The sequence below is a fragment of the Wolffia australiana genome, chromosome 8 (genome assembly GCF_029677425.1).
Source record: "Wolffia australiana isolate 7733 chromosome 8, ASM2967742v1".
In the NCBI taxonomy this organism is placed as follows: Eukaryota; Viridiplantae; Streptophyta; class Magnoliopsida; order Alismatales; family Araceae; genus Wolffia; species Wolffia australiana.
This window is the reverse complement of record NC_135842.1, coordinates 6,046,350-6,071,292: the sequence shown is the minus strand read 5'-3', so window position 1 is coordinate 6,071,292 and position 24,943 is coordinate 6,046,350. Positions and strand designations below refer to the sequence as shown.

General features: G+C 38.9%; 2 protein-coding genes and 1 non-coding gene across 4 annotated transcripts; all 3 read left to right on the top strand.

Moving 5' to 3' along the window:
- Positions 1-10,581: 10,581 nt before the first annotated feature.
- On the top strand, positions 10,582-20,364 carry UVH3 (5'-3' exonuclease family protein). 2 transcript variants are annotated; one of them, XM_078579534.1, is made up of 18 exons: positions 10,588-10,717; positions 10,818-10,862; positions 11,624-11,772; positions 12,173-12,423; positions 12,651-12,829; positions 12,922-13,042; positions 13,513-13,590; positions 13,677-13,730; positions 13,976-14,160; positions 14,620-15,887; positions 15,962-16,206; positions 16,487-16,681; positions 16,753-16,838; positions 16,904-17,144; positions 17,890-18,026; positions 18,444-18,528; positions 18,606-18,944; positions 19,887-20,364. In XM_078579534.1, exons 3-18 carry the CDS (start codon positions 11,685-11,687, stop codon positions 20,241-20,243), a joined length of 3,909 nt encoding a protein of 1,302 aa, XP_078435660.1. In that variant the 5' UTR covers positions 10,588-10,717; positions 10,818-10,862; positions 11,624-11,684; the 3' UTR covers positions 20,244-20,364. The 2 variants fall into 2 exon arrangements, with proteins under 2 accessions (XP_078435659.1, XP_078435660.1); XM_078579533.1 differs by lacking the exon at positions 10,818-10,862 and having other exon boundaries at positions 10,582-10,717.
- Positions 20,365-21,694: 1,330 nt separating this feature from the next.
- LOC144706568 (ankyrin repeat family protein) lies at positions 21,695-24,252 on the top strand. The gene is made up of 7 exons (XM_078579555.1): positions 21,695-21,848; positions 22,046-22,131; positions 22,408-22,495; positions 23,012-23,076; positions 23,656-23,724; positions 23,854-23,903; positions 24,014-24,252. The coding sequence occupies exons 2-7, from the start codon at positions 22,093-22,095 to the stop codon at positions 24,126-24,128; spliced, it is 426 nt and encodes a 141-aa protein (XP_078435681.1). The 5' UTR covers positions 21,695-21,848; positions 22,046-22,092; the 3' UTR covers positions 24,129-24,252.
- Positions 24,253-24,326, top strand: TRNAN-GUU (transfer RNA asparagine (anticodon GUU)). Its single transcript has one exon. It is a non-coding gene; the product is annotated as a tRNA-Asn (tRNA).
- Positions 24,327-24,943: the final 617 nt, after the last annotated feature.

Here is a 24,943-nt window from a genome sequence, read left to right as displayed (position 1 = left end):
TTACTTATAGTTGTACCCTTTTATTTTATTTTTCTATTTAAAAATAATTTCTTCCTTCGATAAATTCCAAACAATTTGATAAAAATCAACAAAATTTCAGACTTCATTTCCATATTAATTATTATTATTAAACTAAGCATCTAAACCTGCCATTTTCTTCTAAACATAATTATTCCACGCTTAAATAATTTCATATAATTGGTGAATTAATAGGAAATAGTGAAAAATCAGACATTCACTTGGAATAATGAATGGGATGTAAATATATAACCTACATATGTATAACCTATATTTATTCGACCATGTATAATTTGTCTAATCTATATTTACTGTAATATCTTGATGCACCCACCCATTTAGGCTAGTGAGAATGAGTTCAAATACTTTGAAATCTATATATAATCTTTCTAATCTGTACAATCTATATCGGTATAACATATATTATTAAACACTGTATAGTCTGTGTAATCAATATTTACTGTCATCATTTGATGCACCCACCCATTTTGGTTAGTGAGAATGAGTTGAAATATTTTTACAACCCGTATAATCTATATCTGTATAACATATATTTATTGAAACCTGTATAATCTGTATAATCTATATTTACTGTCATAATTTGATGCACCCACCCATTTCGGTTGGTTAGAATGAGTTCAAATCTATGTGTAATCTTTATAATAATCTATATCTGCATAACATATATTTATTAAACACTGTATAATATGTGTAATCAATATTTACTGTCATCATTTGATGCACCCACCCATTTTGGTTAGTGAGAATGAGTTGAAATCTATATATAATCTTTATAATCTGTATAATCTAATATCTGTAAAACATATATTTATTAAACCCTGTATAACCTGTGTAATATATATTTACTGTCATAATTTGATGCACCCACCCATTTTGGCTAGTGAGAATTATTTGAAATCCATCAAAAGAAGCGGAAGAAGGAAAAGAAGAATAAGAGGAAGAAGAAAAGAAGAAGTAGAATAAGAAGAAAATAAGAAGAATTACTTGAAGAAGAAGAAAAATAAAAGAAGATGAGCAAGAAGAGGAGGAAGAAGAAAAATAGAAAAAAGAAATCCTCCTAAGGTGAAGCTATTTGTAAAAAAAATTTAACGGATTTTAAATCTTTATAAGTTATAAATTTTAAATATAAGATCAGCAGTGGAGAACAGGGCCCATGCGAGAAATGCATCAGAAGAAGAGGAAGAATAAAAAAAGAATAATAATAATAATAATAAAACAAAAAGAAGAAGAAGAATAATAAGAATAAGAAGAGGAATAAAACAAGAAGAAGAAGAAGAAGAAGAAGAAGAAGAAAAACAAGAAGAAGAAGAAGAAGAAGAAAAAAAAAACAACAACAACAAGAAGAAGAATAATAAGAAGAAGAAAAAGAAGAAGAAGAAGAAGAAGAAGAAGAAGAATAATAATAAGAAGAAGAAAAAGAAGAAGAAGAAGAATAATAATAATAAGAAGAAGAAAAAGAAGAAGAAGAAGAAGAAGAAGAAGAAGAACAAGAAGAAGAAGAATAAGAAGAAGAAGAATAAGAAGAAGAAGAAGAAGAAGAAGAAGAAGAAGAAAAAGAAGAAAAATAAGAGGACCAATCTATGACAGTCTAAAAACTTTGTGTACATCTAGAAGGGAGCAAAAGTTTGAGCTAAAAAATTCCATTGATTCGATCATTACTTTTCCAACTAATGTTAGCAAAATTCTATATTTAAATGAAGGAACCCATTGCTGAAGATGAGCCTGACTTGGAAATAAACCTCGCAATATCACAAATCCCCCAATTAGCTCCCAAAACGTAACCCAGAGATTAGAAAAGGGACAGTCAACGTAGTTGAAATAAATAATCATGTAATCAAGAATAATTTAGAGGAAAAAAAACTCAGATAGAAGTGATAGAACAATTCAAACGAATTCAAATTATGATAGAACTGCATTCATAGTCAAGTATTAGTAGAACGAATAAGAAGAAGAAGAGAAGAAGGTAAGAAAATGATGAAACAGAGGAAGGAGAAGAAGATTTTCACTGATTAACATCTCACATTTATCGATCACTGATGTTACAGAGGCAAATTCCATTTATCAATAAACATTGTAGATCGCTAATTGCCTTCGCCTTCAGACTTGGCGATGTCTTCTTCAAATGAGAGTCCGCACAGATGCACAATACGGTGTCTTCTTCAAAGGGAGGGAAAGACAGAGAGCGAGAGAGACAGGAAGAGGGGAGAGGAAGACAAGCATGAAAGCAGAACGGAGAGAGGAAGAAGCATGAGAGGAATGCAGATAGGAGTCAGCAATACTGAGAGGGGGGGGGTCTTCGAAAAAATTTGCACCTTCGCACATATTCGCACCGCACAGACCTCTGTGCACTGTGCGGTGTGGTGTGCAAAATTTGCACCGCATTGCACAAACGCACCAAAAAATTTTGGTCGCACAAACGGACGTACCCTACTCCTAGGGATAAAGTCAAGGGTGGAATTAGTTCCACACAAACTGATATGATCATTTATGTTTTATATATCAATTCAAAATTTATTTTTCGTCTTCCACCATATGAAAAAATGGTTTTGAAGCAATCAATCAAAGCCCTAAAACCCAAGCTTCAACACATATAAACACTTCACTAACTTGTTGAAACTCCTTAATCCTGATTACTTAATCCCATTTATTTGTTCATGATATGCAATTATACACAATATACGTTCATACAATTTTTACCCTTTGGGCTTGTCACATTGTTTCAACAATCCTTGGGAGAAATGTTTTTTGTTTAATTAACTCAAATATTTAAAATGAAAAAATAAATGTGAGAGAGAAAGTGACACCTGTTGTTAGGTCTCTAACTAGGGGACATTCTCTGCACAAAGGCCTGCGTGCTTATTGGGAGGGTGTGTTCGTGTGAGACTTACGACATTTAAGGACTGAGTCATATTTAGTGCTACATGCACAAAGGGTAGCGATGCCCCACCTGATCTTTCAGGCCATCGCCCCCATATGTGGTGAAAACACTGCGGACGTTGCGCGTGCCGTTCGCGCCTAAGGCGGAATGGATTAGGTGAAGTCCGCGCGTGCTGGGTGTGCAGGCCGATAGGTGTGAGCGCACGTGGGCCAAGCGCCACGCGCGGGCGCCAACGCTTCGCGCGAGTGCCAAGCGCCGCGCGTGAGTGCCAAGTGCCATGCGGGAGCGCCAAGCGCCGCACGCGCACAGGGGACCCGCAAGCCGGGGGTGCAGCACACGGAGTTTTGCGGGATGCCGTGCAGCTAGTGTTCACCCAACTGGTATCCGTTCGTCATCCGGTATCGGAAAACCGATACCCGATATCCAGTAAAAAAATGGGATGGTGCCGGATATCGGATATCACATATCGGATATCGGACGATATCCGTCTCTAAGGGCTAGACGGATATCGGTACCTGATATCGTAGGTAGAGGGACCCGACAGATACTGGATGCCGGATATCGGTTTTCGATATCCGGATATCGGCAATCGATATCCGCATATTTTTTCCCATTCCATCGCAATCCCATATGGGAAATTTCTAAATTCTTTTGAGGTTTAAATTTGACTCAGCCGTCATAATTTAAATCCCATAGCGCGTACCCACAGATGCTACGTCTTGGATAATTTAAATATGTCCCTAGCACGTATTATTGTCAAATGTCAAAATTTCAACATACTTGTGGGCCACAATTAATGTTTTAACGAAATTAATATATTGGAATTTCATGAAAATAAAAGTGCATAATATAATTAATATTTTTTATAGATAATAGAAATAGTTAGTAAGAGGAAGAGTCATTTTAGATTTACAATTAAGATGCAGGAGTAAGGATACTAAGCTTAGCACGATATTTAATTATAATTATTATTCATTTTGAGTGATATTAAGATCCTATGTAGGATAGGATAGAGAAATATAGTAATGATGGATCTAAAGATTTAGAAAATAGGGAAGAGGTGTATTTATTTTTAGTAGAAGATGAAAGGAAGGACAGAGAAGAATCGGGATAACAATAAGATAGATTAGGGAAGAGATCATCTAATTAAATAAAGATTATTTGGGTGATGTACATTACGAAAATAAAAGTCCCTAGCATGTATTATTGTCAAATGTCAAAATTAATATGTCGAAATTGCAACATACTTGTGGGCCACAATTAATGTTTTAACGAAATTAATATATTGGAATTTTACAAAAATTAAAGTGCATAATATAATTAATATTTTTTATAGATAATATAAATAGTTAATAAGAGGAATAATAAATCTGACGGTTTAATAATAAGGGGAGAGTGTAAGATATTAGTGGAAGGGTTATTTTAGATTTACAATTAAGTTGTCGAAATTGTAACATACTTGTGGGCCACAATTAATGTTTTAATGAAATTAATATATTGGAATTTTACGAAAATAAAAGTGCACAATATAATTAATATTTTTTGTAGATAATAAAAATAGTTAACAAGAGGAATAATAAATCTAACAGTTTAATTATCAGGGGAGAGTGTAAGATATTACTAGAAGGGTTATTTTAGATTTACAATTAAGATACAGGAGTAAGGATACTAAGCTTAGCATGATATTTAATTATAATGATTATTCATTTTGAGTGATATTAAGATTATATTTAGGATAGGATAGAGAAATACAGTAATGACGTATATAAAGAATTATTAATTTTGGGAAATTCAACAATTTTTTCAGGAGAATGTTGCGAAAAATTTAATTAAATTCTTCCCCACCTCTAGGTGCTTCAATAAGTTTATTAAACCAATATTTATATTATTAAATAAAGTGCAGATTTGAATTAAGTAATTTACTTTTATGGTTAAATGTGAATTATTAATTTTTGAAAATTCAACAACTTTTTCGGAAAATGTTGCAAAAATATTTAATAAATTCTCCCCACTTTTTGGTGCTTCAACATGGTTCGTGGAACCAATATTTATAATACTAAATAAAGTGCACATCTGAACTATTAATTTAGGGAAATTCAAAAAAATTTCATGAAAATGTTGTAAAATTCAATAAATAAAAAAATAAATTATATACATGGTCAAGTCTAAATTTTTAACAAAATTCACTAAATATATAGGACAGTGGTGCAAAGTTTTAAACAAAGGAGGCTTTGTCAAAAACTCGCCCTTCCCCTAGGAATTTGCCCACGGCTCTGTCAAAGGTTTGTGCTTACTTAGTCATCACCTGCATAGCGAAAGTTAAGAAATAAATAACGATGATTACGTAAAAAATGGGAAAAATGTAGTTCATGTACTTGATGTGTACCTCGAGCACATGCGACCACACCATCTTGCTCATCATCGCCATCCGAATCCAGCTCAAAGTCAGTGTACCATCGTTTGTTGTCCACACAGAGCCAACACTTCACAATGATGAGTTTTTCGATGCTTATCGGTGATAGACGTGATCTCTTGTACGTGACAATAGCGTTGCCCACCGAGAACATGTGCTCGGCAGGAGCGCTTGTCGCATATACGGACAACAACTCCCTCGTAACCGCTGCAAGTAAGGGAAAACGCTTTGCCCTTGTGCTGGCCCACTAGGATAGTGGTGTGAACCCTCCCTCATTAGGCACGACCTCCGTTAGGTATTGGTTGAACTCGTCCCATGCCAACCTCGTTGACGCTCGTTCCGATTGGACTTTCCGCATAATGCTCTGAAGCCAAGTGTCCAACTCTTTACCTCTTGAGTGTCCCTCTTCAGCGTCCCCTCTCGGTCCAAGCCTCAACGAGTCACATGATAACAAGGACCGTACGTATGCGATGTTTGCTTCTCAGACGCCCGGACGGAGCATTGACCCTTTGTGGAATGGATCCATCAATGCCGCGGCGGTGATTGCCTCATTCGCCCACAAGATCTCTGCATACTGTGCAAGCTTGCAATGCATCACCTTACACGCTTGCGCCATGTTGGAATGATTTGCTTCATGCAACCGTCGTACACTTGTGAATTGCCATCTTCGATTTGCTGGACTGCTTCCTCCATGTGTTATTTGAGGCTGTCTATGAGATATAATACATCACATATCGCCGGCATCACTATCTTGCAAACATGGTCAGTGGATATGGCGAAACGTCCAAGGATGCAACAAACTCTTTCACCAACTCCCACTCGTTCTTTGACATCTTTGTTTCCATCCCCTTCTGGCCTAAAGCCTTCGACACTTCATCAATTACATCACGCTTCTTCATGGCAGCCGCTAGCATAGCGTAAATGCTGCTCCATCGTGTCGGGCAGTCTAAGACGACCATGTTGGAGTCCTCGACTTCGGGGTCATCTTCACATGCCTTTGCATAATGTTCTCTTCATTGCGTAGAGCTCCGAATATTGCGCGCTAGTGTCCGCACCTTTACAACTACATCAAGCAAACATAACCGCCGGCGTGCTCCATCATTGTTGTCAGATGCTGAGAACATATCTCCAAGTTTGTTGTCTTGGTCGCTGTAGTAGTGGTCTGTTGTCCTGGTCACGTCGCCTTCTTCGGGCTCTACAGCTTGGGCCGAAGGAATGCTGAATCTTTTTACTGCTGCTTGAACAACAATGTTCAGAATGTGTGCAACACATGGAACGTGCCTTCTGGCGCTAAACGTCGGGTTAACAATCTTTATCTTTCTCGCCATCAATGCCAACATCATCTTATTCACCATGGCATTGTCAGTAGTCACGGCGTAGACCTGCATAAATATCGGCCACATGTAAAGTCACAAGTTTAATTAATAAGATAAGTTTGACGCTGAATGCTGACCTTCGACCGTAGACAGAATTCTTCTAGAGCATGGAGAACGATGGACGAAATATTTTCTCCATCGTGCTTGCCGACAATTTCTCAAATGGCAAGTACCCACTCTCGGTACACCCATTTATCGTCCACCCAATGGACGGTGATGCCTAGTGGTCTAGTACAGTTCTCAGCAGTCCACGCATCTATGGTGAGTGATACTCGATCCATGTTCTCCCATATCTTCTTCACATCTTGTTTCATGCAACCATGCATTTGGATAGTCCACTATTTAATGACCTTCGCACTTGGAGGATCCAAGTCGATAAGTATCACGTAACCCCACATCTCCTTGAATGCGACATTCTGAACAATGCTCCACGGTGAATCAGTCATGCATATAAACCGTGCAATGACATTCTTCGTCTCCTTTGACGTATGTCCTCTCGTCGGCCATCATCGGCTTGACTCTCCTTGTTGTTTGCTTTGCATTTTGTCGGATATACGCGGCTGATCAGGGTCTTCCAACACCTTGCCCTTAAGCTCCGCGTGACGAGCTGGATGGCAAGCTTTAAAGTGTCGCCAAAATACGTTGGTGCTTTTGTCGGCCTACCGCTTTATCGCTTTTCTCTTATTGTGTGGGTTCATCTCCTGACACAGTAAGCATATGTAGTATCCATCTTCCGTGAGTTCGAAGTAGTCGATGATGACTGAACGGTTTGAACAAGGGTGACTCTGTACGGCACGAGAAGTTCCCGCGTCCGAACATCCAGGACCTATAGCTCCGGACCTAGATCTGTCTTGGGTTGGGCCATTGCCTCCGGGTGGGTTCATGGTTCTGAAGGCATAATTTGGTAAGAAATGGTTGTCTAATACGGCATCAAATGAAGATAACATAACAAACAAATAAGAAAGAAGAGTGGGGGAGAGGGCGAGTAGAGAGGAGGAATTAAAGGTAAAAAAATAAGAAAGAAGAGTGAGTGATAGAAGAGAGGAGGAGAGAGAGGCAGAATTAGAGGGTGGGAGAGAATGAGAGGAGAGATGGAGAATTAAAGGTAAGAAAGTAAGAAAGAAAAGAGACTGATAGAAGAGAGGAGATAAAGGCATAATTAGAGAGAGGGAGAGAATGAGAAGAGAGAGGGAGATTTAGAGGTAAAAAAGTAAAGACCAAGAGAGAGTGATAGAAGAGAGGAGAGAGGATAGGAGAGGAGAGAGGCAGAACTAGAGAGTAAGAGAGGGTGAGAGAGGAGAGGGAGAGTTAGAAATAAGAGTAAAGAAGTGAGAGAGAATGAGAGGAGAGAGGGAGAAATAGAGAGTAGAGAGAATGAGAGAGAGGGAGAATTAGAGAGCGGGAGAGAATGAGAGGAGAGGAGATAAAAAAGTTTGCAATCAAATAAAACTCAACAATTGCACAAAATAAAAACCACAAGCCCATACATAATGAAATAAAGAAGTTTGCAATAAATAAATAAAGATAAACTAGATGAAAAATAATGGGAGCATTGAGCAATGATACGATGCCAGAGGATGGATCTATCGGCCTACTTGCAATCAGTTATCATTCTCTGATTGAATGTTAATCAAATAAGAGTCAGACTCTTATCAAAATTTTACACCACCAATCAAAATTAAATTATTATTAAAGTCAGCTTTGAATCGTAACCTTGAACCAGAGGTCATGATCAGATATTCCATTGTGATATGAATCCATTCTAATTGATATCAAATTATGTTTAGAGTCTGATTTGATAGAATCATAATGTAATAAGAATCTGATCCATAATAAATATCTGGATAAAAGTTTGACCATGAACATAATCTGATTATGACCGGTTGAACTCCATTTAAATTCACATTCTGATAAAATATCATACCGGAGAAGAATACAACTATGATTAGAGTTTACTCTAATTATAATCAGATTCTGATCATATTCCACTTATGATTGGATCTTTGATATTGATTCTTATCAAAATTATGTTAAACCTGATCCGATCGTAATATGAATATTTTCATAATCTATCTCTGATCAAGGCCAACTTCTGAACAAGATCTCTAATCAGAATCATATGCTGATAATATTTTAAGCCTGATCAAAGGTTTTGATCAGATGATAGATTCTGACCAGCATCCTCATGATCATAGTTCAAATCTGATCGTAGTAAAACTCTGATCTAGAATCTGACTACAATCAGAGTTCAACACTGGTTATATAGATTCAGATTGGAGTCAACATCTTATTGGGATTTTTGATCTAGATTTTGGTCAAACTTATGAATCCTATCAGAAGTTCTGATCAAAGGTTTCCTTATGATATGAATATCATAATGATCATTGTTAAACCATAATCAAAGTCTGATATCAGATATCTGATCAGAATCTTACTTCGATCGGAATCTATTGATGAACATAATTGGGTTGTGATCGACGCCAACTTCTGATCAGAATATATACAAAGAACATCATTTAATTTAACTATAGCTTTGGGATGCAATGCTAGAGTCAATTTAACTATAGAATTGAGAATTAGGGAATGAAGTAGGAACAAAAAAAAGTAAATTTACAAGAACTAAGCGGCATAGAATGAGTGTGTTAGAGGCAAAATAATAATAAAAAAACCAATGACCCATACAAACATGACCGAACGCACCCGCGATTCCGCCGATGCCGCCGTCCGCCAACGCCGCCGTCCGCCAATGCCGCCGGCCACCGTCCACCATCCGCCGTTTACAGTTCGCCTTTCGTGTATGTTGGATTCAAATTTTTGAATCCAAAATACACGAAATTACCTTAAGAATAAAATTTGATGTGGATATCAAAAACCGATATCCACACCCGATATCTGATGTCGTCATCCTCCCCCCTGAGACGGAGACGGATGCCGACATGGAGACGAATATCGGTATCAGATATCGGCACTGTAGCAACCGATACCGACATCCGATACCTGGATATCGATAAGAACGGATACCGAAAATTGCCTTTCCGGTATCCGATACAGCATTCGTCCCGATACCGTCATCCGGTACCGGTATCGGGACGAGCGAACAGTACGCGTAGCGGCTGTGCGGGCAGCGCGCACATTGCATGTGCGGGGTGTGGACGGGGAGACATCCCGCCATGAGACTAAGGCAAGCGGCGCACAGAGGGCGCCGAAGCAGCATGGGGAGCGCGGCGTCCCCGCGGGCGGTGCCGAGCGCGCAGCGCTCGGCTTGATTCGCCGGATGCAGCGGCGTCGCGCAGGCTGTGCGCGATAGGTGTCAGCGCGGGTGCTGCAGGCGTGTGTGATCGTCAAGGTAGGGGTGGCGTGTGTGATTGCCACGCCGCGGGTGTGCGGCGTCCGGCCCAGGGGCACATGTGTAGCGGCAGAGCAGGTGTGCGCGCGGTGCGACGGCCTCGAGGCGGAGAGGCGACACTACCCTAGCGCGATGCGCCTCGTCTCGTTCGTTATATCACCCCCCGTCTTCCCCCATGTAATCGTCCCAACTACTATGTAACCTTTCTATGTTATCAGTGCAATGACCCTATTCCTTAACGGGGCTGCGTATCCACACCCTCCTCTAACCCCTTCTATGCGTTCTTAAGCAATTGCAAAGACTTCCGCTACAAGAGATCAAGGCTGCTCAGTGTTCTGCTCTAAGCACCGAGGCCGACACGCGCCAAATTCGAGAGATATACGTAGCTCGGGATTTGACCGCGTGACACCTGTTGATACAATGAAATTCATCAGAAGGGCATATTTACATTTAATTATACTTTCTGGTCCAAATTGAATAAATGAAAACTTTATAAACCTGTGTTAAGCCTTGAAAGTTTAAACCGTCTCTGTTCTTCTTCTCGTTCTGCAGCTTCATACGCTCGCATTTCTCTTCCATTGGGGGATCAAACAAGCGTGATTCTCTCGTTGATCTTTGCGGATTATCTGATCTTAGCAACGGAGGCTGAAAATCCTGCCAGCCAGGTAATTCATGCATCGTTAAGTCCCGATTTGCAAGAGGAAATCTTTTGTTTTTCGTGGATTCTGTTGTTTTTCTGCTGATCCGATTCCGTTGTCGTGGCAGAATTGGCCATTATGAATGGATTTTAATCTTGAAGTCAGTTGAGGTGTATGTTCCATTTCCTGTTCACGTAAATTTCAGATTTTTCTAGGTCTCGAGTCTGCCTCGATGAGCTCTCGGTAACGCTGATTCAGTTATAGTGAAAAAATCTTGAATTTCTCCCTGCTTCATTGAATGAAATTTAAAATTCGCGAGGCTCTGTGATTAAAACACTTCAGTGGGAGAATCTCAGCAGTATCTCTTCAACAATCAAAATTCGCGGAATATTACGGCATGTAATTAGTAATTTCCCGCCTTAAGAAACCACTTATTGCGTCCGTCCTGTCCTTTTGATCATGGTTTCTTGCTTCTAGCAAAATTGTTGAGTTTCTTTTCCCTCTCACTGCGAACCTGCTTCTATTATCCAGAAGTTCATGCGTCAGAAGCATGCCTCGCGAAGAGGAGCAAGCATGAATCATCCTCAACAAGTGATTGATACAGCTCCAACCGATCAATCAATCTCTGGTTTAGAACCAATAAACATGTCAAATCCATGACCCGATTTCTATAGCCTACTATTTATGTGATTATTCCTGTAGAATTGGTCTTCTTATCCCGTAGAGTTTTTTCTCACCTGGAACTCTGTCCCCGATGAAAATAATGAGCCTATATCGACCAGAAAGCCCGCCTAACCAACTTCTCCTACTGCCAGTTTATTACCAGTACCACGTTTTTGAATCCAATAATCTAAATTTTCTTTATAATGATAGAAGAAAAGATGATTAGGACTGTGCATCTGACATGATCATACAATTTTATTAAAATTTCAGAGGCGAGTATAAAGACCAGAAGAGGTAGAATTTACCCCGGATTCTTCTAGCTGATCTCTTGATGGGAGTGCAAGGTTTGTGGGAACTCTTAGCCCCTGTGGGTCGCCGTGTCTCTGTTGAAACCCTAGCCGGAAAGAGGGTTGCCATAGGTTTGTTTTTACAATTCCTGTGATGGTGCTCTCAATATGTAAACTTTTGAAAATATTTATTGATCTATTAATTTTCTTCTAGCTCTCTGAAATTTATTTCTGTTGGTAGGGTTCGTCCGTCCTGAAAACGTTTTTGCTGGCAGTTGATGAATAGCGGATGATGTAGTCTTTGACAACATTGTTACGCCAAACACCCATGCTTTAAGAAAATTTCCATCAACTTCATTGTCATCTACATCTATTTGGTTGACCTGGATAATGACGTTGATGGGGTTGACAGTTTTGAACTAGAATTTCGTTAAATATCACACAAAAATTTGTCAGCGTTGTCATTAACTTTAACTTTAATGAGTGCTGATTCCTAGCTGCCGAGATTTCTAACTTATTGTTGCGGTTGCAGATGCCAGCATATGGCTTGTTCAGTTCATCAAGGCGATGCGTGATGAGAGAGGAGAGATGGTGCACAATGCGCACCTTCTTGGGTTCTTCCGGCGCATCTGCAAGCTCCTCTTTCTCCGCACTAGGCCGGTCTTCGTGTTCGATGGTGGCACACCTGCACTTAAACGTCGCACAATTGCAGCAAGAAGGCGTCAACGTGAAAATGCTACGGCCAAGATCCGAAAAACTGCCGAGAAACTCCTTTTGAATCATGTAAGTGCGATCATCAGGTTAGCTTCAAATTTTTTCCAAAAGCCCAAAATGCTACCTCAAAAAAGCATTGGCCTTGACATGTGCTTTGATCTGTGCCGCCATTGTGGAATCATCAATCGTATGTCAACCCCAATGTCTAGTCAATTTCGTCAAGTCATGGACAATCCTTAACGCAAGTTGAATTTTGCCGTTGACAAATTTGACTCCTTATTGTTTATTTAGCACAGCTGAAGGCTAGAAAGCTTGAGGAATTGGCTGCAGAGCTTAAAGAGGGACGGTGTAAGGAGGATCTAAAAGGCAAGAGCATTGCATCTGTAGCTAGAGATGAGCTGTCTTTGAACAGAGGTTCCAAAGGAACAGAGCACAATACACATAATGGTCTCACTCAGGAAGAACTAGACGAAATGTTGGCAAGACACTTTGATAACTCAGTGAGTTCTGTGTAACTTTCTCTTGTGAACGGGATCTCATATTTAGTACTCCTGGTACATTGTTCAGGTTAGCGGCATCCATTGCTGCAGAGGAAGAAGAGTTATTCATTAGCAAAGAGGCGACACCTTCCGTCCGGCCTCCTCTCGAGGATGAGTTTGATGAAGATGAGGATGAAGAAATGGCGATTGTGAGTAAATACCCTATTATCGAAGTCTTATATTTATAATCAACCAATGGGATTTTAGGTTACTGTCTATAGGACGCAATCTGAGTGGTAGTTGAACATGTTCAAAAAATATCCATTTTCTTTATTTTATTGTTGACGATAAATGTGGCTGTAGTGGCTCATGTTCGGAACCTGAACTAGGAGAGCACAAATTCAGCGCATACGTTTTTCTTGTAATCCCTCATTCAAAGTTTCATATGTCCTCTCATTCCAGTCTAGATGGTCTCTCAAGACGCTTGTAGTTTACATAGTCTATTTTCCAGAAAAATACCCTACCTAAATTTGCATAGTAATTACAGAGTCAATTCACTGATTTCAGTGTCCCTCTTCCGCATCATCTTTGGTTCCTATTATCCTTTCAAGAAAATTCATTTGACTTTTTTATGTAAGTGCGAGGACTCATACAATGCACTTGCATTAATTGGTTGCAGCCTATTGGAAATGGCCGCCTCGACCCTACTGTATTAGCTTCTTTGCCCCCATCCATGCAACTTGATCTTCTTGTTCAGGTATGCCCTTTTAAATTGGGAACGTGGAGTTCAATTTTATTACACTGTTCCTCTCAAGGTTTGAATTTTTTTATATTTTTGGTCAGATGAGAGAGAGACTGATGGCTGAGAACAGGCAGAAGTATCAAAAGATTAAGAAGGTTTTCCTCCACTTCTTTTCTCTTCACGTTTAGCTGAAAATTTCGCACATTTCGGTTTTGAAGATTCAAAAGGCATGTGTAGTTTCTGTTAGATAAGTTACACCATTTATGTTGTCTGGTTATATTGCTCTGTTCTTAAGATAAAAATTCGTAAGTTTAAGGTTTCTTACTCATTTGTCTGGATATTACATGATGGGTCAATGTTAGTGGAACTTTGATCTCATTTATTTTTGGGTCTTGGGCAGAGTCCTTCAAAATTCTCAGAGCTTCAAATACAATCTTATCTCAAGACTGTCGCATTCCGTAGAGAGATTGATGAAGCTCAGCGAAATGCCTCTGGGAAGGGACCAGAAGGCCTCCAGACTTTCCGGATAGCTTCAGAAGCTAATAGGGAGTATGTATTCTCATCATCGTTCTCGGGCGATAAAAGGTTAGGACTCAAATCCTATTATTTTCCTGTTTATGTCAAGTATGGGTTGGCGATAGATTCAGTATCTCAATCTGATTGATTGGATTGACCAGCTATCTGAGGATGTACGATCGTTCAAAATTTATTAAATCGTATCACAATTATTCGTTCTTGATCAAACATTTTGATCAACTAAAGAACGATCTAAGAATAATTGGCTAGATTGATCATAGACGGATCCTGATTGAACCCGTCTCCCTCTCTTACTTGATGGCCTCCACATCATGTTGATCTGATCACAATTTGGGCTTCCTGATCGATCTGAATTTTGTTGAGGACCGAACCCTACTATCCAGACAGCAAGTTTTATTTGTCTCTTCATTAGCATGCATTTTTTAGCCGTAGATGAATAATTGCGGTATCATGTCAATATATTTTCCCCAATGTTTTTAGCATGCAACTTTTTTCTCTGCTGGCTAGGAATTTCACACCATCAAGCAGCGAGAGACCTGGGAATGTAGTAAACACAGGATTAAATGCTGGGAATGAGTCACTTCCAGAGGAAATAGCAAGTGGTCCATCATCTAGCCATCTGGTGTCTAGCGCTGGAGCTAATCAAGATGTATCAACTGAGGATTTCAGCCAGGATATAGAAACATACATTGATGAGAGAGGTCGGACGCGTGTCAGCAGAGTCAGAGGTCTGGGAATCCGCATGACGCGTGATTTACAACGCAATTTAGATTTAATTCTGGAAAATGACAAAAATCAGAATAATACAGCTGATAATGGGAAAACATTTAATCAGCCTGCTAATCAATCTAGCAACGATTCCTCTTCTGATCAATCTTTGGGGATTTCTGTGATGAAAGAAACTTCCATGGAGGTTTCGTTCTCTGTGGACGATGCAGATGTTGGAGAGGATGAGATTTTCTCTGGGTTGGTTTCTGGAAAGTCAACGGTCCAGTTACCCTCCAAATCTCACCCCGTGGGCAAAGAGTCAAATAACAATGATTCTGATTCCCCGTCTGATGTTGATTGGGAGGACGGGCAAGTTGACCTCAAATTTAAGTCAAATGATGGATTGGATACAGAAGATGGAGCTAAATTTGTGTCAACAAGTTTACGGGAGGAAGAAGCAGAGATCCAGATGGCAATTGAAAAGAGCCTTGAAGATTTAAAACGAAAATCCCAAGTTCATGAGTCTTCTAGTGAGAGAAAGGACGCAAATTCTTCTAGTTTCTCACTAGAAACCAATGAGATTTTACAAACTAATTCTCCTAAATCTGAGTGCCCACCAAAAGTGAATGATGGATTGGATATGGAAGATGGAGCTAAATCCGTGTCTACAGGATTGCAAGAACAGGAATCAGAAATCCTGGTGGTAATTGAGAAGAGCCTTGATAATTTTAATTGGAAATCCCAAGTTTATGAGTCTTCTAGTGAGAGGAATGCCTTCAATTCGTCTAGTCTCTCTCTAGAAACCAATGAAGTTTTACGAACTAGTTCTCCTAAAAGTGAGAGCCCACCAAATACCACAGAAATGAGAGATCCATTCAGAGATGTGGAAATATCTGAAACAGTGATCTTCTCTCAGTCAAATAATTGCGATGATGGTAATGCCTCTACCTCTCTAATGGGCGAGGGGGAGTTTCAGCAGAAATCGTGTGGAAATATCCGTCATAAGGATGAAGAAAACGTAGTTGTTTCTCTACCGGAAGGCTCAGATATTTGTGAGAAGGCTATAGGTACGGGGCTCTCTTCTCTTTATATACCTCAAAATGAATTTTTTTTGGGTTTGATAATTTTGTGTAAAATTCAGGAAAGGAACTTGATGAAAAGCATGAAGCCCTTAAACCTGAAGAATTTACACTCTCCTCGAAGGAGGAGCACAAATACAGTTCGTCCCCATACCAAAACGAAATTTCTCGTGCAGAAGGGCTTGAATCTGCCTTAGATGAAGAGTTATCACATATTAATCGTGAGTGTAGGGACCTTGGGGACGAGCAAAGAAGACTTGAGCGTAACGCTGAGTCGGTCAACAGCGAGATGTTTTCTGAGTGCCAGGTACCTTCCATTTATTTTGCTCTAGAATCATTTACAAATGATAACAATTAGCTGTCCATTTTAAGATTTCTCATTCATAATATCTTCGGGAATTATCTTGTAACGGTAGGGACAGAGACAGAGACAGAGAGAAATATAGAAGAAGAATGGTTACAGTTAATTTAGCAACAATTTCTTGCCTGCTCTTCTTAGGGGAGAGCTACATCTTTTTAAATGACTATATTACCCTTGACATGGGTCGAGGATCGTTGTAATGATTTCCTTCTCTGGCTTATTTTAGGATCTGCTCCAAATGTTTGGTTTACCCTTCATCATTGCCCCCATGGAAGCAGAAGCCCAGTGCGCCTACATGGAGATGACAAATCTAGTCGATGGGATTGTCACCGATGATTCTGATGCGTTCTTGTTTGGCGCCCAGAGGGTGTTTAAAAATATTTTTGACGAAAGAAAATACGTGGAAACTTACTTAATGAAGGTAAAATTAGTATCTTAATCTTGACAAAATTAATTTTTACTCTTATCTGCTATATAATTATTGGGCTCTAGGACATAGAGAATGAGCTTGGGCTTACCAGGGAACAGCTGATTCGCATGGCCTTGCTTCTTGGAAGTGATTACACTGAAGGTGTCAGGTAGGTTCTTTAAATACGAATTAATAAAAAATGGATTAACTAATTAGTTAATTATTTTGCTGCAGTGGTATTGGGATAGTCAACGCTATTGAAGTGGTGCACGCGTTTCCAGAAGAAGATGGATTGAAGGAGTTCCGAGAATGGGTCGAGTCGCCAGATCCATCTCTCTTTGAAAAACTTCGCCCACATATCGGGAATAAAGTGGGGAGAAGATCGTCCAAGTCGAATAATGGTGATGCAGATGAATATGCTTCGGATCCAGATGATGATCTTCCTGAGACGAAGCGGACTTTCATGGAGAGACATGTATGTTCCAATGGCCAACTGGGCCCTTTCTCTTTCTTCCTCTTCTTACTCTTGTTCCCTTGTTTTTTCTGTTTTTTTCGTGTTCAGTCATTCTCTCTCTCTCTCTTACTCTTTCTCTCTTTCTGTTTTTTTTGTTCAGTCATTTTCTCTCTCTCTCTCTTACTCTTTCTCTCTCTGTTTTTTTTTGTTCAGTCATTCTCTCTCTCTCTTACTCTTTCTCTCTTTCTGTTTTTTTTTGTTCAGTCATTCTCTCTCTATCTTACTCTTTCTCTCTCTGTTTTTTTCTTGTTCAGTCATTCTCTCTCTTTCTCTCTTTTACTCTTTCTGTCTTTCCCTTTTTACTCTCTCTTCCCCTTTTTCTCTAGTTCACTCTTTCTATCTCTTCAATACTCTCTCTCTCTCACTGCCTATCTCTCTTCCCCCTTTCCTCTTGTTCAGTCCTCTCTGCTGTACTCTCTCAAACATTCTCTCTTCCGTCGTTCTCTCTCTCTCATGCTCTCTATCTTCCCTTTTTATTTTGTTCGGTTCTTCTCTTCTCTCACTCTCATACGCACACTCTCTCTTCGCATTTTCTCTTGTTCAGTGGTTATCTTTCTCCCACTCGGACACACTTTCTCTTCCCCTCTTTCTCTTGTTCAGTTGCTCTGTCTCTCTCTCTCATACTACCTTAAACACCCACTTTCTCGTTTTCTCTTATTCGATAATCTCTTCTCTGACACAAGTCTCTCCTCTTGTCATTTGAAAGAGAAACGTGAGCAAGAACTGGCATATCCCGCCTTCCTTCCCAAGCGCCGCTGTGACCTCTGCCTATATTAATCCACAAGTGGATGGATCAACTGAGCCCTTCTCCTGGGGAAAGCCTGATCTCCCTCTCCTTCGAAGGTTTGTCCATTCATCCCCTTCTTTTGACTTTTTGCCGCGTCATTTATTTAACTATATCGATCAAAATAATCTCTGAGGATCAATAAATATTATTTTTGATCATCCTTTTGGTCCGGTTCTGAATTTTCAATCAATTCAAAATCCTCTTTCAATCGCACTTTCGAACGATCCAGACACCAATTTGGGGTACACACTTCCTCACTCTCTAGTCTGGGATCAGGCTGGATCGATCCAGATCAGAATTTTGGTCGATCAAAGGACCCTGATCGTGATTTCAAAATTCTGATCAGTCAAAATTTGATTGATCTAAATAAGGCTGGATTGATTTGGATCATAATTTGAATGGTCGGTCAATGCTCGGCCACTTTAAAGGATTCCAGTGCCTATTTTCATCTTTTTTTTTCTGACAATATCAAGGTTGTGCTGGGAGAAGTTTGGATGGGCTCAGCAGAAGGCAGACGAGCTTCTTGTCCCCGTCTTGAAAGAATATAACAAACACGAGGTCAGATATTTTCTTCTATCTGCTGAATCACCTCTTTCAATTTATTTTAGCATACTTTCCCAATTCGTGTAAAACAGACTCAGCTTCGACTGGAGGCGTTCTACACGTTTAATGAGAGATTTGCAAAAATAAGAAGCAAGAGGATAAAAAAGGCAGTGAAAGGCATCACTGGGAAGAATTCAGAGGAGCTCGTTGAGGGGGAAAAAGAGGAAGGCGAGTCCATGGAGAAGAAGAAGAAGCAGAGAGCCACCGCCTCGGAGTATGAGCCCAAACGTAGACGGAGTGATGTGGGGCCCATAAGGGGAGGGAGAAGAAAATCTGCTGAAGAAGTTGGTGGGCAAAGTGATGAATCGGACGGTTCTCCACAAGTTGATCTTCCGGCGGAGGTTGCATCTGCCTCATCCGGGTTGCGCAGGGTAAATTTGAGTTTTTATGAGTTTTCTTACTCTGACTATGCTACCTAGATCTCTATCTCTATCTCCATCTCCATCTCCATCTCCATCTCCATCTCCATCTCCATCTCCATCTCCATCTCCATCTCCATCTCCATCTCCATCTCCATCTCCATCTCCATCTCCATCTCCATCTCCATCTCCATCTCCATCTCCAGCTCCATCTCCATCTCTATCTCTATCTCTATCTCCATCTCCATCTCTATCTCTATCTCTATCTTTTTTTTTTATCTGTTTCAATCTCCTTCTCTCAATCTCCTGGTCGCTATCTCTATCTTTACCTCAATCTCTGCCATCTCATCCCTATCTCAAATTTTACCTCAATCTTTATCCTTACCTCTGTCTATCTGTCTGTCTGTCTCTCTCCATTCTGTTTTCCCGGTATCTCACTTCCTCTGTTTTTATCTCTCTCTCTCTCTCTCTCTCTGAATTAGCTCTATCTTAATCTCAATTGCTATCAATATCTCACTCTACATCTTTACTTTTATCTCTCACTGTGCCTCTCTCCATCGATACCTTTAGCTCTACCTGTCTATATCCATCTCTCTCTCTTTCTCTCTATATCCATATCGTTTACATCTATGCTTTTAAATATTGACATCTATCTCTCCATTTCTTCCATCTCCTTTATCAATATCTTTCTCTATATATCTCCATGTTCATGCCTCTGTCTCTCTTCATCTGTTTCATCTCCATCTATCTCTCAATCTGTCTCAGCCTCTACATCTGCAGTCTTTATCTCTGTTTCTATCATTATCATTATCTCTATACCTCTCTCTCTATGTCAATATGCCACTATATTCATATTAATCTCTGTGCAGAATGTTTCAGATAGCTAAAATTTGATTATCGTTATTTTTCGGCCTGGAACTCTGACACGCTTTCCATCTATCCCTCGTCATCCAGTCAACAAGGCAGCGACGGAGCAGTGGCGGGCCCGTGATTCAGGGGCCTGCTGAAGTCAACTCTCCTAAAGAAGAAAGTCAACCATCACCCAGTCTACTCTCTGGAGGCCAGGGGAAAGTCAATGACACGGCCCTCGTCAAAGAGGATAGTCAACTTTTACAAGGTCAACACATCGGCGGAGAAGTCGACTCCGACGACGGTGTCATGACCGAGCACCTTCTGGGCGGCGGAGGCTTCTGCCCGGGCCAAGATGAGGAAGAAAAAGAAGAGGAAGAAGACGAAATTGGGGAGGTCAAAAGAGCCGAAGAAGTTTTCAAATTTACGCCCATGCCCTCTCTCCGCCGGAAGCGCAGATGATGCTCTTGGATTCTACAAAGTCCTCTTGTTAGGGAAGTATCTTGTAAAGTTTGATGTAAACTTAATACTATTTAACAACATTGAGGTTTTCAATTATATTAGATCAACATTTCTATATGAACCTCGACTTAGTATTGTATTGGGGAAAGGTGCTGAGGGGCAAACTGGAGGTAAGGAACAGCCAGAGACAACGCACAAACTTTGTTAGATAGATAAATGGATAGATAGAGAGATAGATAGATAGATAAATAGATAGAGAGACAGATAGATAGACAAATAAATAGATAGATAGATAAATAATTAGATAAATAGATAGAGATAGAGATAGAGATAGAGATAGTGATCGATAAATAGATAGATAGATAGAGATAGAGATAGAGATAGATAGAGAGATAGATAGAGAGAGAGTAAGAGAGAGAGAGAGAGAGAGATAGATAGAGAGATAGAGAGAGAGAGAGAGAGAGAGAGAGAGAGAGAGAGAGAGAGAGAGAGAGAGAGAGAGAGAGAGAGAGAGAGAGAGAGAGAGAGAGAGAGAGAGAGAGAGAGAGAGAGAGAGAGAGAGAGAGAGAGAGAGAGAGAGAGAGAGAGAGAGAGAGAGAGAGAGAGAGAGAGAGAGAGAGAGAGAGAGAGAGAGAGAGAGAGAGGGAGTTCTGAGTAATAAAAATATTTCTCTTAAATTAAGCTAATCTAAGTCTCACAAACTTAGTTCTCAATAATAGTTCTTAAAAAGCTTAAACGAAAAAGTCTTTTATTTGTTAATATAACACGATGTCATGTGACATGTGACGGATCATTTCTAAAAATCAGGGATGTGTGATGAGACAGGAGACATAACTATCCAGCTTATTTATATGTGTAGAAAGAGATGCATGTAAAGGGAAATGATCAAAATGCCCCTAGCGCACCGAATTTCTATGTTTTACATCACTTTCCATCATAGTTTTTTCAGGCTTTTTATTCACCACTTTAGTTTTACTATGTTTTTAAAACAAACTTCTCTTATGTTGTCAACATTCATTTTATGATTTCTTTAATTTTAAAAGTTATGGTATTTTCAAAACACCAGAATCTGTTCTATTAGTCTTCTATTTCTGTTAGTATAATTTAACCAATGGCTTTTCAGCAGGTTTTAAAAGTCTACTTTACTAAATTTTGGACGAATAAGTGGATTAACCAGGTTTTTTTTATCAATCAAAATGAGACAGTATAGACGTCCCATGATCTTTGAAGTAACATTCTTAAAATTTTTGTCAAGGTAGAGAAATGGAAGTACTCTCTTATCTTCATTTTGTACATAAAATTACCATGCCTTCTATAACCCAAACATCTGAAATTTTAACTTATTTGGAAGAAATTGTTTTTAACTTATTCTTAAAATTTTAACTTATTTTGTCAGATTTAATACGAATGTCTAGTACCGAATTTCCTCAATGGAACAAAATATTTATAATTAAACATAGATTCGAGGCATAAATTGAAGTCATAGTTTCGAACGTGCCGATTAATTTCTATAAATTGAATGGCCGACCTAGCGAGATTTATTCAATTCCTCTTCGTGGGTTGATATCTCGAGCGTGGTTCTCTCTTCGTCGCGCTGAATCGAAGGTAACCCTTCTTCCGTTTCTATTTTCTTCGAGAATGGAGAGGATTCGAGTAATATGTGATTACTGTTGAAAATTTCTTATTCTCTCGATCTTTGAATTGTGTTTTGCGATTGACATGATTCTGTGGGAGTGGGCGAGAAGAAGGGATATCCGTAAATGACTACTTTCACTGATTTTTGATCATCTGATCTGCCGCAGGAAGACGGAGTTAATTTTGGGAAAACTAATCATCGCAGGGGATAGAGATGGTCGCTTTGGAGGAACAGATAGAGGCTTTTCTGGAGGTTTTTATCCTTTCTAATGTTGATTTAGTTCTTTTTCCTGCCATTTTGTTTAGTTTTTCAGCCAGCTTGATCTTTTAGGGCCGATGCCTGGAAGACCTCTGACTGTAATCAGCGTTTGGTGTAGCAAAATTTTCTTTCAAGCGATTTAAGTTTAAATTTGAGCCTTCGAGTTTTTACATTTTTGAAAGCTTCTAAGTTTGAATCTTATCTTTCAGTGTTTTCAGTTTAATTTTCCATTTGTTTCTCGTGTGAAAATTTTTGTCATTTTTGGATTAGGCTGCAAGATACGACGATATTGAGGATGTTGTTACTCTGCATTCTACTGGGATCTCCCTTGATTCAAAAGACTCTGAAGGGAGGACAGGTTAGACTCTTGTATAGAGCAGATAATCATACTTTCTATTTCGTGTTCTGATTCCATTTTAGTGAAGAACCTGCTTACATCGCTATTCTTTCATTGACCATGAAATTTCTTGTAAGTTTGTTGTTATAAAAAATATTGATCGTCTTTTATTCTTGACATGGTACCGCTGGAAATTCGATTGAATCCTGGTATTTTTAATTAATCCTTTCATATAATTCTGAGAATTAAACAAAATTAATTGTTCCGGGTTGAATAGAGATTTCTGGAGCAATCAGAGAAGCACTTTGATAAACAGATTTTATCTTTACGGACTCAATAAGGCGATTGCGGTGTGTGTTCTATAAGACAAAAAAGACTGCATTTTTTGCACTTTGTTCAAATAAGAATTGTACCTGTACAGAATTCTAAGTTTTTCTGTACTCCAATAAAAAATAGTCCAGGTTTTATAAGGTTTGTTTATCTTTTAATAAACTGTCAAAACACAGTCTATAAATAGTTTTTTGCTTCTTTTTCCAGCCCTTCACATGGCCTCTGCTAATGGGCACCTACTAATCGTGGAGTACCTCATCAATAACGGAGCAGTAAGTAGTGATCTATGAATATCGTTCCTTTAATCTTTTTACCCGCGATTTAAATGAAATATCGTGAGGAGAAGATCAAAGCTTGTGTTCTATTATCCACGTCAAATTGGATTTTCAAGCTGTTCATCTGCGCGTTCAAATGAGTCAATATCTATGTACATTTGAATTTTCTAATGTGTTGAAATGTATTTAACTTGTTATCAAATTCATTGGAACCCATGGATGTTCATGGGTATCTGAATAACTAACTTATGCGACATTGAAAACTCAAGTTTGCATGTTGAAGGAACATGGAAAAATTTGTTGTGCAGACAGATGTTTCCAATCAGTTTGCTAAATTCGACTTAAAAGCATATTAAATGAATCTAAAAACCCATATTTTAACCAATAATATAATTCGACCAAAAACTAGAGTGGCTTTGCAATTTATGATTGTTCCTCCTCATAAACTTGCATTGGTGTCACCTCTTTCAGATAAAATTGTGCCTATTATTGAGAAAAATACAAACATTTCAACATTTTACCTTATGAAAACCAAGGCTTATCATTTTCCTCTGTCTGCTACTTGCTTCCGTGCAGGATCCAAATGCATTAAACGCGGAGAATAACACTCCTCTCCATTGGGCTTGCTTGAATGGCCACATAGAGGTAACCCTAAAACTCTCAACCCGAAATTCTTGAAACCCAACACACCATTATCAACAACCCATTCCAAAAAAAAAAATCAGCGCACCGATTAAAGAATGACAAAAATAAGAAATTCATTAATCTAATCAGGTTGTCAAGGCGCTGATCTTGGCCGGTGGTGATCTGAGCCGTCTCAACCGGTACGTCTTGATCAATCAATCATCTTCATTTGCCCCCCAAAAAATAAAAAAAACAAAAAAATTCTTGGGTTTCTTTTGCTCTTTGACTTTTTAAATTCTTCTTGAGGCAGTTATGAACGATCGCCCGTCGATGAGGCGGTGGCGAGGGGCAAGCTGGATGTAATTGATGCTATTAATACAACCGTGGCACAGCAAGAGCTCAATGGCGTCCATGTATCTTCCTAGCTTTTGCTAGATTCAAGCCCATAAGACTTTAGTTCTAGTAGTTTTAAATAGTAATGTATATATTTTGAATTTTTTTATGTCTTCAATTTATATTTGTTTTTTAAATTTCTAACATTCAATATGTGCTGGAGTAGCTCAGTTGGTTAGAGCGTGTGGCTGTTAACCACAAGGTCGAAGGTTCAAGCCCTTCCTCTAGCGATTTTCCCATTAATTTATATTGTTTGTTTCTTTTTTCTTGCTGTATTGAATAAATAGTTTTCTCGATCCATGGAGTTAAAATATATATATGATTTTAAAATCGAATTGATAATTTTCTTGGAATGCTTTCAGCGCAGTATTCTCTAATTTAGCTCGAATTAAAACTCTATTCCATATTGCTGACAACTATATGAAAATAAGTAATTTTTTTTTCCTGTATACTAGTGATTAATAATTTTTTATTTTTCTTTTGAATGTGCTTACTTTTAGTATGTTTGTTGTTTCACTGACTTTGTTTAGAATAATTTATATTGTTTGTTTCTTTTTTCTTGCTGTATTGAATAAATAGTTTTCTCGATCCATGGAGTTATATGATTTTAAAATTGAATTGACAATTTTCTTGAAATGCTTTCAGTGCAGTGTTCTCTAATTTTGCTCGAATTAAAACTCTATTCCATAGTGCTGACAACGATATGAAAACAAGTAATTTTTTCACAATGAATTTACATTATTGAATCAACAAGGTTCAAGCCCTTCCTCTAGCGATTTTCCAATGAATTTACATTATTCGTTTCTTTTTTCTTGCTGTATTGAATAAATAGTTTTCTTGATCCATG

Coding starts and splice junctions, on each gene's coding strand:
- UVH3 (XM_078579533.1), top strand. CDS start 11,685: ATGGGAGTGCAAGGTTTGTGGGAACTCTTAGCCCCTGTGGGTCGCCGT. Junction 11,773..12,172: donor CGGAAAGAGGGTTGCCATAG/GTTTGTTTTTAC, acceptor TTGCGGTTGCAG/ATGCCAGCATATGGCTTGTT. Junction 15,888..15,961: donor TATTTGTGAGAAGGCTATAG/GTACGGGGCTCT, acceptor TGTAAAATTCAG/GAAAGGAACTTGATGAAAAG.
- LOC144706568 (XM_078579555.1), top strand. CDS start 22,093: ATGGTCGCTTTGGAGGAACAGATAGAGGCTTTTCTGGAG. Junction 22,132..22,407: donor AGATAGAGGCTTTTCTGGAG/GTTTTTATCCTT, acceptor TTTTTGGATTAG/GCTGCAAGATACGACGATAT. Junction 23,904..24,013: donor GATCTGAGCCGTCTCAACCG/GTACGTCTTGAT, acceptor TTCTTGAGGCAG/TTATGAACGATCGCCCGTCG.